This window comes from Schistocerca cancellata, chromosome 1 (assembly GCF_023864275.1).
Source record: "Schistocerca cancellata isolate TAMUIC-IGC-003103 chromosome 1, iqSchCanc2.1, whole genome shotgun sequence".
Classification (NCBI taxonomy): Eukaryota; Metazoa; Arthropoda; class Insecta; order Orthoptera; family Acrididae; genus Schistocerca; species Schistocerca cancellata.
In genome coordinates this window covers 784,360,642-784,373,099 of record NC_064626.1, presented here as the reverse complement: position 1 = coordinate 784,373,099, position 12,458 = coordinate 784,360,642, and the positions used below count along the sequence as shown (strand labels likewise).

The 12,458-nt window shown below is 42.9% G+C and overlaps 1 protein-coding gene across 1 annotated transcript in view; it reads left to right on the top strand.

Annotated features, from left to right (window-relative positions):
* The window catches only part of LOC126102917 (T-box transcription factor mls-1-like), a 151,987-nt gene that overhangs the window by 84,867 nt on the left and 54,662 nt on the right, over positions 1–12,458 (top strand). Inside the window, exon 3 of the mRNA XM_049912328.1 lies at positions 469–754. Within this exon, the coding sequence (XP_049768285.1) occupies positions 469–754 (286 nt within the window). The remainder of the gene's footprint in view (positions 1–468; positions 755–12,458) is intronic.

Below are 12,458 nucleotides of genomic sequence, written 5' to 3'. Positions count from 1 at the left end.
TGCCTCGGGCATGGATGTGTGTGATGTCCTTAGGTTAGGTAGTTCTAAGTCTAGGGGACTGGTGACCTCAGATGTTAAGTCCTATAGTGCTTAGAGCCATTTGAACCATTTTTTGACAGCCCTGCAGAATTCATGGTGTCAGGTCCATCCAGTACTACTTCGGACATTAGTGGAGTCCATGCCAGGTCGTGTTTGGGCCCTTGTGCGTGCTCGAGGGGCCCTAAACGATATTGGGCAGGTGTAGCAGTTTCTTTGGTTCTTCAGTGTATCATGAAGCTGCCTACTAGGTGTCGTGAGAAATTTGTTAATTTAACTGCTAATCAGTTTTAGAGAATAAAGAATACAGAAAAAATATGTTTGATTCGTAAATTTTGCCCTTTGCACTTTCGTAATGGCTAAGCAACGCAAATTAAATTACCGATGGTCGCACGAATGCTTGTGAGTTGAGTGTCTGTTGTCGGCACGCAGACGCATCTTCCCGGAGCTGAAGGTGTGCTTGTCGGGCCTGGAGGCCGGCGAGCAGTACGTTGTGGCGCTGGGGGTGCGGCTTAGCTGCGGGCAGCGTTTCCGCTTCCACAAGGGCCGCTGGGCGGCGTGGGGCCGCGCGGACCCGCCGCGGCGCGCGCCCGCTCGCAACCTCTTCCTGCACGCCGACGCTCCCGCCGACGGCCGGCACTGGAGCCGCGGCGCCGTCTCCCTGTACGCCGCCAAGCTCACCAACGACCCCGCCTCGAGTGCGCCGCTCGGCGCTCAGGTGAGATCTCACACACGGTTACACGGCAAGTACTGTGCAGTGCGTACATAATGAGTTTCCCCGGAGTCGGAGCTTCGTTGTGAATGGACAACGCACAGCACTGAAGGTGCAGTTCGACAGCTGAAATTAAAATTTAAAACAATCTTGATTGCAATTTTTTTATTGGAGTGAGTGGCCGGCTTCGAATCTTTCATAGAGTCATCCTCAGACTCCAGAGCGTTGGATGGACACTGCCAGACGAGTTCCGTCAACCCTCGATGCTCGTGTAACTGAGCCACTCACCGGCCCCTCACTCCAATAAAAAAAATTGCGATCAAGACTGTTTTAAATTTTAATTTTCACAAATTTTAAGATCGCTGACTATGTTTTCAAAAATTTCAAAAATTTTGTCGACAGCTGAAGTACAGGAGCATACACCTTAATGCGCAACTTGCAAGCAACAGGTAGCGACACTGCACATGATCGTATTAACAGGTTATGTTAGTGCGACCAATTTTCTCACTTGTCAGAAGAGAGTATATGTTCTGGGTTTCCTGCAGACACAGTTTTGCTGTGGTGCAGATAACTGGTGCATCACAATGTGAGACTGAAATCCTGCGGCAGCGCGAAACGAACTTCAATGTCTGTTCTGTGGAGGCGTGTAAACCTGAGTCCTATTTACGTCTGTGATGTCACAACAGAGTGAGCCACTGTACAAAGCCGGCCGCGGTGGTCTAGCGGTTCTAGGCGCTCAGTCCGGAACCGCGCGACTGCTACGGTCGCAGGTTCGAATCCTGCCTCGGGCGAGGATGTGTGTGATGTCCTTGGGTTAGTTAGGTTTAAGTAGTTCTAAGTTCTAGGGGACTGATGACCACAGATGTTAAGTCCCATAGTGCTCAGAGCCACTGTACAAAGCGTCACAATGTGTTTAAATAGCTTCTTTCTGCTCCACTGAAACTCCGGTACACCCGCTGTCCAGCACCAGAAATTTAATTATGCGTGCAGTTATTTTAATATATGGCACTGTTGCACGTCACCGCTAACTTCGCGTTAGATTCCAGTGTTGTTGAAATTCCTAACAGTTTCTTAATAAATGTTGTGGAGTAATTAAACCCATTAATTACTACAACGAAGAATGCATTTTACAGTCCCACACACATTTAATCTTGAAAGGTATGGACACGTAGGCTCTTATAAATATACAAACGCACTGCACTTTGCACTACCTATGGCAGATTTAAATGCTTTATGTCAATATCTCAATCATCACAAATTCTACTCAAGACCAGTAAACAATTAACAAATGATTTCAACTCAGAACAATATTAAGAGTCAATATATTAATACGCGAACATTTACTTAGGACCATAGACTTTAAAAGCTATCCCTAACGTAATATACGAGATTTCTCTCTTTTGTTTAATGTGATAAATTCCATCGCGGCAAATAAGGATAACTTTGTGCCCTCAGTCTGAGATAACATTCAACTGCCCCTGGGTATCAGTGATTTAGTCTGGTGCGGAATATTTCTCTCTTAATATTGGTATAAGAAAATCTGATCTCTCATTCTTAATAATACGTTGTTGTTACGATCATATGGAAATATTTTCTTTTATTTGGAAATGTCTTTTCTTAATTCAGAATATCTACGAGTTTTTTAGCTGGTCTTAGTGTATCGCAACGATAATGCTATCTCTCATTATCTCCGATCACACGTAACAAATACGAAAAAGCATTACATAATCCGTCTATCTTAATAACAAAACATACGACCAACTGAGTTTTCAATAACCAAAGATATGAATGAATACTCTTTATTTTATTTTTAACAATTTCAGTTAGTGACCTTCCTTCCATGTTTTGTCACTTTTACTGAACTTATTTCATCAGAATTGATGAATTTAACATTTTTAGGCAAGAGTGAGACTTGTGAACGTCTGCTCTTTTAGAAAAATTATGTTTACGTAGAACGTATTTCAGAATGGTTCGTTTTGAGACGAGAAATATGTCTGTCTACTGAATTTAACAATCAACATAAACTTTTTATTTTGTTTTACACTTTCACTAACGCACATAGCTTGTTTTTTATTTTCAACTTTAGATATTTCAGAACAATCAAACGTAGCTCGTATGCAGCTACCAGCAACAAAACTAATAATTGCACCCGCGAACGTTAAGGATACACACAGAAAATTAAGGAAGGAAAAATTCTAAGTGCTACCGCCTCTTTGGTCCCTGAAAGCTATACAGTTCAGCAAAGCCTATCCTCTTCAGGCGTTGGCGATTCGTGATCCCCTAGAGTTAAATCAGAATTGGCCATTCGTCTTCAATAACCGATCAGGTCTCAGTTACACTACGTGATGTTCGTTTTTCTTTACTGGATTTTGCTTTCTACAGCTGTCAAGATCACGATCATCTGAAATGATTGTGGGCAAAGTCAATAATAACACGCCGAGTAGTTACTATCGTAATCTGTTAATGTCTGTGTATTCAACAATACGCACTTGGGTTAATATCTCACTCGAGGCACCATAGAACTCCTCTACTCTCCACAAAATAAGAGCAGCAAAGCAAATACCTTTGGGAATAACTTCCAACATAGTCAATTACACCAATAAATACCACCAAACGAAGACTTGACTACTACAGTTTCCTTCCACGTTACACGTAAGTCATGAATCATTACTTCCGTCCACAAAATCCTAATAATCAACAAAGATCGCCCTTGCTGGTACTAAACAATTCGTCGGAACGAATATTACCAGTGGAACCTACTCGAACAAAATCGGTCGCAGATCGGCCTTGGGAGCAAAACCTCGCATCTCCACCAATTAACGGTAGTCTCTTCACAACATTTGACTAACCGAACTCGTAAGTCTGCTTATCAGAAAGAGTAGCCCCATCAAACCATAAATCAAACCTCAACCAAGATGGACTATGACCTATTGTCTTTTGACGAGCTGACTCCTACGAAGCTCGTGGACAGCCTTTCTCAAGTACAAGTCATTTGGAAACATTAGTGCGAACAAACAAGCAACGCCGTCTCGACTTTTGACAATAATTTCATTATTATCGTCGATCTTCGGCAAGCTCGAGCAGTGGCCGGCTTCTCCGCAGTGTCGTTACATCTCTGGTTTGTGCAATGACAAGTGGCTGCCTCGCTGCTACGTCCTGAGTAAGTCTCCTATTGGCTTCCAATGTACCGTTTATCTAAAACATGGTTTTAACAAACGCACGTCAAAATCATATACATACCTTACATGCCCTTTTTACATGTTTCAATACCCATATACTCTCGGATACCGAACAAGTGTAAAGGCGATCTTACACCGTGCTCATGACACAGCTGGCTCCGTCACCAACGAGCAGATATCAGTCGTCGAGGTATTGACGCTTTCGTAGAACGTCCTGACCGTTGATTAAAGAGACTTGGTGATTATGTTAAAAGATAGCGTTATGTGTCTGTACTCTGAAGTGTATGGCGACATTTAGTATAAGCTACTTGGTGTGCCATAATAATGTGTATCTTATGTTTTGGACTAGCCTCGTACATAATATCAAAATTTTAAATCCCAGTTATAACATTTTTAATAGCAGTGAAAATAGGTGAATGATTTATACGGAAGATCGTGGGGGACATGCAGTACATAGTTGATGCATGAATATTTCACTTCCTTTTATCTATTGCACATAACCCATGTTTTAGTTATAAATCTCACAAGCATTTTCATTGCTGTCAGGAGTTCACAATCACAAATTTTCAGAACTACCTGTTTGGGGTTAGTAATTGCATGGGGCTAGGAGCAATTGCTTTACACTTCTTAGTCCGATTTAAAAAATGTGTCTCATAGGATTATGCTACCCATTGCTTCCTACATTACTAATTCTCTCGTAGTATTGCTTGCAATAATTTTACGTTTGCGCTTTTTCCTCAAAAACCCTTCTTTCAGAATGGACTGTTTTTGCTTTCCCACCCTTCTGGGCTTGGGATGAGTCCAACTGCTTGTTTCTAAGGGGTGTTTGCCCCCACAAACTACGTCTTATTTTTTTGTTTCTTTTTCCTGGTAGTACCCAGACGCTAAGACTCCACAACCCTCCTAACGCTTCACTCCAGTCCCATCAGGGGTGATTTGCGTTTATCCGGGTGCTCGGCGTCCCTCCCCGCTACTACAGTCTGTACAGCCTGCCGTGCACTCTAGGGAATTCCTTTGCACGCACTCAGTTAAAATTCAGATGTCTACAGACTCGAAGGTCGGGTTAGTGTGCTGTTTGCACCAATCAATACTAAATTAAACAGAGCACATAGTGATAATATAATGAACTATCATTCCTTCCCTTACTCTGTTGACTCGATAACATAACTTTAGTTGTAGGAAATGAGTGTGGTCAGTGCCACCTCACATCCCACTTCCCATTGTAAAAAGACCAGGAGTTTTGAAAATCAGTATCTAGTAATTTAATTCTATGTATCAAATACAAGCCTTTAATCTAAACCAAAATTTTTCACATTATGCTCTTGACCTTATATTTCGTTTTGTTCCAAAATTGTCTATTATCCTAGATCTTTTCGTCCACATAGAATTACTTTAAGGGCTTACGGAATGTCCTACACTCACAATGTTAAATTGAATCAAAAGTTAGGAACATTTTCTCGTGAGTTATTGGGCCTATACTCTTAACTTTTTCATAGAATGCGAATATGTGTTCTGATTTTCTACTGAATTAATTATTTTGGAAAAATAAAGTTCAGTTTTTGAGATTTATTTTCTGAAGCTTCAAAAAATTGTACGTTTGAAAAAGTATATTAAAATACAGTCCCTAATATAACAAAATAATTTCACAAATCTTTTAATCCAGACATATTAAAAGACTTTAAGGAACAACTCCTGAAAATTTCATTCTTCTACTATAAATATACTCTGAGAAAATGTACCTCGTACAGTATACAAAATAAATTAGGTTACGGGAAATGAGCTTCAAATATTTTACTTCAAAGCAAGCCTGCTACATAGATAGTATTAAAACAATTGTTCAAAAGCTTCGTTTTGTGGCTCTCCAGCCATCTTTGAATAGGTTTCTACTGCATTATCTGTAGACATGAGCCAGTCTTTTCTAAACAACAAATAGCTGCTGTAGTTTTTAATCGTACACAGAGTGTCATCTTCTGTAAAACTTTGCACTCTGCTACGCTGCCCTGATTGAAAGATGAAACAGCATCATAAATGCCAAACTAAAGAATATTTATACCCACAACCACAGTTTTAGGTAGTCTATACCATACCACGTTTCTTTAGTAGCCTAATATCTGCGAAATCTGAGAATATGGGTTTTATTTCGTCCATTACTGCAGGTGGCAAATGATGAGGTTGGTTGTATTGTTTCTCAGTTACCTTGCCTCTATTGTACTTGCACCAACTACTTCCTCCTATTCAACATAGCCCATGTTTGGGATTCCCATTGCTTGAAGCTGTGTGAAGAAAACAGATCCCGCACTGCTCTTCTCATTAATTCTACATCTGCTGTATTCTGTTAGACCATACCACTTCTGAATGTGGTCTATAGCCACATCTGTCACTCTGTTTTTCGAATCTTAAGTTTTTCCATCCTTCAATTTCTTGCCTTCCACGCTAGCCTTGAGCTGTCGAAGTCTTGATCCCACGCGTTTCTGAACGTGGCCAACGCAGTCTGCAAATGTTGACACTGTTCCCAAACGGCCTCTGTTCCTCACTTTGGGTCACCATATCCAAGATAATTTATGCATTTATCGTTATACCCTTTTACTGAGCATTCATAAATACTTTGTACTCCAGCACTTCCAAATCACCGCTTAAACTATAACAATTTTCAATGCACTTAGCCAGCGTCAACACTTGTAGCTGTTACAACACCATTCAGAGATGTGTGACCTCTCTTCAGCCAGTTCCCATCAAAAACTATGGACAAGTCCCTATTATTATTATTATTATTATTTTCAACAACAGCTTCCTCACCAGCTTCTCTCATATTTTCCCATGTTACATATTCAAGAGCAGAGCGTATTACAATGATGTGTTTGACATATTTTGTGGGTGGAGCACGAATGTTCATCACACATAACACGACACCTGTAGCCCTGATGAGAACAAACCTGTCACTGAATTATTCACAGTAACACACTCTCTGGCGTGCCTTCCTATTTATAACGAATCCCACTCCGTTATACCATTTTCTGCTGCTGATTATATTACCTTATACTCATCCGACCAGAAATCCTTGTCTTCTATTTCACTTCACTGACCTGCACTACATCTAGACTGAGCTTTTGCATTTCCCTTTTCAGATTTTGTAGCTTCCCTACCACATTCAAGATCCTTACATTCCACGCCCTAGCTCGTACAATGTTATCCTTTCGTTGGTTATTCGATGTTTTTGTCATGACCACCTCCAAATTTGCAGTCCTCTCCCAGAGATTCGAATGAGGCACTACTCCAGATCTGGAGGGGTCATCATGGCACTTTTTTATTCAGTTACAGGCCACATGTTCTGTGGATAAACATTATGTGTCTTTGTGCAGTGGTTTCCATTGCGTTGTGCATCCTCATACCGTTGATCATTTCTGATTCTTCCACCTTTAGAGACAGTTTCCCACACCAAGGGCAAGAGAGTGCCCTGAACCTGTGTCCGCTCCTCTTCTCTCTTTGACAATGTTGTTGGCAGAGTAAGTGTGACTTGTTATGCTGGAAGTCTTTGGCCGCCAATGCTGATTATTATTCAAAATTTAAGTGGTGGCAGGATCCGAATCTAGGACTAAGGAGGTGTTCATTAATGCACAGACACTATCCCTAGATCACGGGCGAGGCAGGACGTAACGTGCTGATAATATAGCGTGTTTCAAAAAGGACTTGACAATTTTAAAAATTCATAAATTTCTTGAAAGAATATATAGAGCTGGGTTTAGTGTTATTTTGTAGGAAAACACATCAAGTCTTTTTACCTTAAACTAAAGATACTGTATGTGGCTTCCGTTGGTTATCCTACACACATCCTATCGAAAGTCAGTTTCTTCCCATACTCCCTGCAGCATTGCACATGTAAAATGCCCAATGGTGGCGTAAATTCTTGCTCTAAGTTCAAGTAGAGAAGCAGGCACAGGAGGTGCAAACACGATATCCTTGACAAATTGCCATATAAAAAAAAAAGAAAAAAAAAGATCGTGTGGTGTCAAGTCTGAGGAACGTGGGAGCCATGCAAATGGTGCATCATGGCCAATCCATTGATCTGTAAAGCGGACACTGAGACCCTTTTTCTACAAAACATTTATGCCACTCGTAAACTGTAAGCCTACTAGGAGGATCTTTAGCGTACTTGGTACGGAAATTACGCTGAACTGTTCTGGCCGACTTTGATTCTTATAAACCAAAACACATAGATAGCACGCTCGGATTCAGTGGAGGCAGCCATCGTTAACTAGGGAATTACGCGAGACAAAACATGATGCAATTCCCTACAAACTGCCACTACAATCACCTCTGTAGGTACTATGAATTAATTTATATGAATTTTCACAGTTGAAAAGTCCTTTTTGAAACACCCTGATATGGTGTGTGAGGATCTGTGTGCACCCGCACAACTTTTGTCCACTGAAGAGATGAGATGATGGAATTTACATTGCCAGACAAAAAAAGTGAAGCACATATGTGTCACAGTCATATATCAATGTAACGCTCCAACAGGTCGTGGTGAGCGGGCGCAGACCGCAGGGGGAACCCTTGGTACCCCAGACCGTAGATCAAACCCCCAGGAGCGGTTTTCGTGGGCGCGGATCGCAGAGGGAACACCTAGAACCGCAGAGGATGGAAAACGGAGCAGCAACGCTCCAGCAGGTCGCAGGGAATGGGCGCGGACCACAGAGGAAGCGCCTGCAGCCGTTGGTGGAGGGGGAAGGCCATAGGCATAAATACTGGACCAGGTCCACTCGAGGAGCAGTCTCAGGTCGCACCTGATGAAGGTCACGAGCTACGTGACCGAAATATCGTGCAAGTACGACGCTGATATCCGGCAGAACACCCGACAACCCAAGATGTCATTAGATCGCCGGGAAAGCCTGAAGAGTTGCATTAGTGTTGTTCGTAGCTTGTGTTGTTGTCAGGTGTGGCGGTTGTAATAGGGATGTGAACAGCGTTAGATGTTGACCTGGCGCTCATCGTCTGCTTAGACGGCTGGAAGGACAGCTGAAACAGAGTACAAGATCCCAGAGGCCTCTGCTGGGACGAAAGACTCGGAACAGCGAAGTACGACATAAAACGAGTATGGAAGTCATGAAAGCAAGCGCAGAAGGCTACTCCCAGAGTAGACAGACCACTCCGAGGGGAATACGGGTCCCTTTAATGACGACGAGGAGAAAGTGGAAGTCCTGGTAACATCACTGGACTCACAATTCTACCCTCACGTCATCGAAAAAGACAAGAGCGAAAGGCAGGAGCGAGTAGCTCAGTTGAGAGATATTATGCTAGAAACAGATTTTACACTGGTTTCCGACCATCTTGTGCCTGTCTACATCAGACGGTTAAGGAACAACAAATCCCCCAGACCTGACATGGTCCGTGTCTCCCTTACCTCCTTGAGCAATGAAAAACCTCACCACTATCTACAAGCAATGCCGCTCCCTAACCTTCTTCCCAACCACTAGGAAAACTGCTCAGATAATAACTCTTCCCAAACCTAACAAGAACCTAATCCTCTCGCAAAACTAGTGATCCATTTCACTCCCGTGTTTTCTTGGAAAGTACCTGAGTGTCTTATGCACTGAACCCTCACCCAGTTCCTGAAAGACTACAAGATTTTCACTCCCGAGCAGTTCGGATTCCGTCCAGAAGGCAGCACTATCCACCAATCCCTACGTCTGGTGGAACACATATGCAGGGCAAAAGATAGGAAGCACAGCATTGGAGCAGCCTTTTTCGATATCGAGAAGGCCTTCGACAAGATCTGGTATGATGGATTAATGTATAAATTGTCCCAGTCAGACATTCCAAGGCTCATGATCTGCATCATTGACTCTTTCCTAGAAGGGAGTTCGTACTCTGTCAGGTGCAGCAAACATGTTAGCATGATCAGGAACGCTGTGGCTGGTGTATTCTCGTGGCCAGTAAGAGTCATAGAAGCGTCCCCGATAGAACGTGTGTGGAACCAACTCGGACATCAAGTCCATCCCAGTGCCAGAGTCCAGCATATCAAGGCGCAGTTGAAACAGTTGTGAGCCATTTTATCTCAGGGGAGTATACAACAGATTTCTAATATCCTTCCTATACTAAAAAGTGGGGCTGTATTGCCAAACTCTTAGCAGATTTGACTGAATTTTGTAATCACAGAAATAACATTACATACAGTCTCATCCCACGAAGCTTCTTCTCCTCCTACCCTTCTGTGTTCATCACTCTTTGTCAGGCAGTGTACGTACGTCGCTGTATGCTCTTCAAGTGACGTTACAGTGCTGCGTAATTGCACTCATGGAAACATTTTTAGAGCAGCACGTGCTATTCTGCCTAGACGTGAGGAACATGTCACAAACACACCCGACTCGGTGCCGCACTTCTGTCGTGCACTTTCTTCTCAGCTGCGGACAATAGTGTGGGGCACTATGAGGGGGGGGGCAGACCAAACAGTAGAACAGTCACTGTTCTACCTTTGGCAGTAGCTCAGTCTAGAGCTGCGATAACGAGATAAATGTCCAAAACGAGTAATTGAAGATCCCACGAATCTGAAATATGTTCTTTAATACGATTTTTAGTAGAAAATACATTTCGAAGTAGTTGGATTTCAACCCGAAATTTATGCTGTATATAGACCAAATATGATAGAAAGGTCGTGGGTCAATAGTACAATTTTTTAAGAGTGGAAGGACGAATGTTAATTATGATGACAGAAATAGCCGTCTCCCTATAGTCAGTAGCGCACTAGTACAGGAAAGCGACAAAAGAACTTTCATGATCTCTCACTGTCAGACAATTTTTAGCAGATTTCTCGGTGTATTTCAAATGAGCTCGCGGGAAAGAAATTAGCACAAAACAAATTCTGTGTTCGTTGGAGTGCAAAATTCCTTTCGGAGAACCACAAAGCTCAACGAATGACCGCTTCTCTGGACTTTCATTTTCCTTACGATGCAGATTTTGATGGCCTACTGAACAGAACCGTGAGCGGTGTCGACACGTGGGTTTCCCATGCAGACGCAGAGAAAAAACAACATTCATGGCATGGGGTACTACTGCGTAGTATTTTGAATTCAGGAAACGTGAGAGCAAGTACACCGCTCATCATTGTACGCTGAGAAATTTTCCTAAAAGGTAGATAGTGTTCCATGTAGTTGTGAGGAAGCGACGCGGAGAGAGTGAGATTTGATTCATTACATTTCGTGCTTACAACAGAAGAAACTCCAGTTCCTGCACTGATATTTCGATCATATACCATTCTGCCATATTCCATGTGATCTGATAGATTGAAGCTAAAACAGCTGCATCCGTTATTTTAAATACTGGGCCGCGTCACAAAATACACAAGGCCAGAGGTGGTTTTCGGCTCCAAACAGCTTTGTCTGAACTGAATCTGTGGTTAGGCGCTTCTTCCATGGTGGGATATCGATGCTTCAACGAGAGCTGCTGTGAAGCGACGTCTGTGCAAGTTGATCAAAGAGAGCGCCAGATCCTAAGCTTCGTTCAGGCCGAAAGTGCTATTTTTATTAATTAATTCCTTAGCCAATCGAATTTCCACGGCTTCCTTCACCACCGAGTCCCACACTGAATAAGTCGATGCTAGCATTTCGATACTGTAATAAGGTACAGAGTGCTCTGTGTCGACGTGGTCTGTAAAGAGCCAGGGGTATCATCACTGTTACGTCCATAACTCGAGGACTCTAGGCGTTGTGTGCCCGTTGTGTAAAACTCGCAGACGATATTACGTCCTAGTCTTGCAAGTCCTCCTCGGCGGAATCAAAACGTGCTACTGTCTTCGGAGGAGAGAAAAAGATCACTTTAACTTCGTACTGGGTGAGGATCTGACATGAGCTTTGACGACAGACGTCTACTTCACCTTCATCATTCCTTAAGTTCATCTTAGATTTTATCCGTATTTCCTCCTGTACTGTATTATTTGTGGAAAGTACGCCTTTGCTGCAGAACATCTCTCAATTGTAAAAGCTCAAAATGGTTCAAATGGCTCTGAGCACTATGGGACTTAACATCTGAGGTCATCAGTCCCCTAGAACCTAGAACTACTTAAACCTAACTAACCTAAGGATATCACACACATCTAAGCCCGAGGCAGGATTCTAACGTGCAACCGTAGCGGTCGCGCGGTCCCAGACTGGAGCGCCTAGAGCCGCTCGGCCAGCCCGTCCGGCTGTAAAAGCTCATCCTGTCATACGCGACTTCTGTATGTTCAGTCTGTCGTCTCAGTCGGTAGATGCCCGAAAGGCACGGTGCAAGAAACGGAGTTTCCGTGGCTCCATGTTCGAAATCTGTTGTATCAGTCAATATGTCGGAAAAATATGAAGAAGGCAGCGTGAGATTCATTTCCATCCTCTGTGCAGGGGGAGGAACATAAGCTCTATCCAGACATTTGCATAACACACCTTCATTATTCGGTTTGATAATTCAGAAGATGAGACTTTAAAGTCATTTTCGCCTGCCATAGAGAGCGGAGCAGACACTGTTTGTCACGACAACGTAGCAATTTCGGGCCTTAATCACCA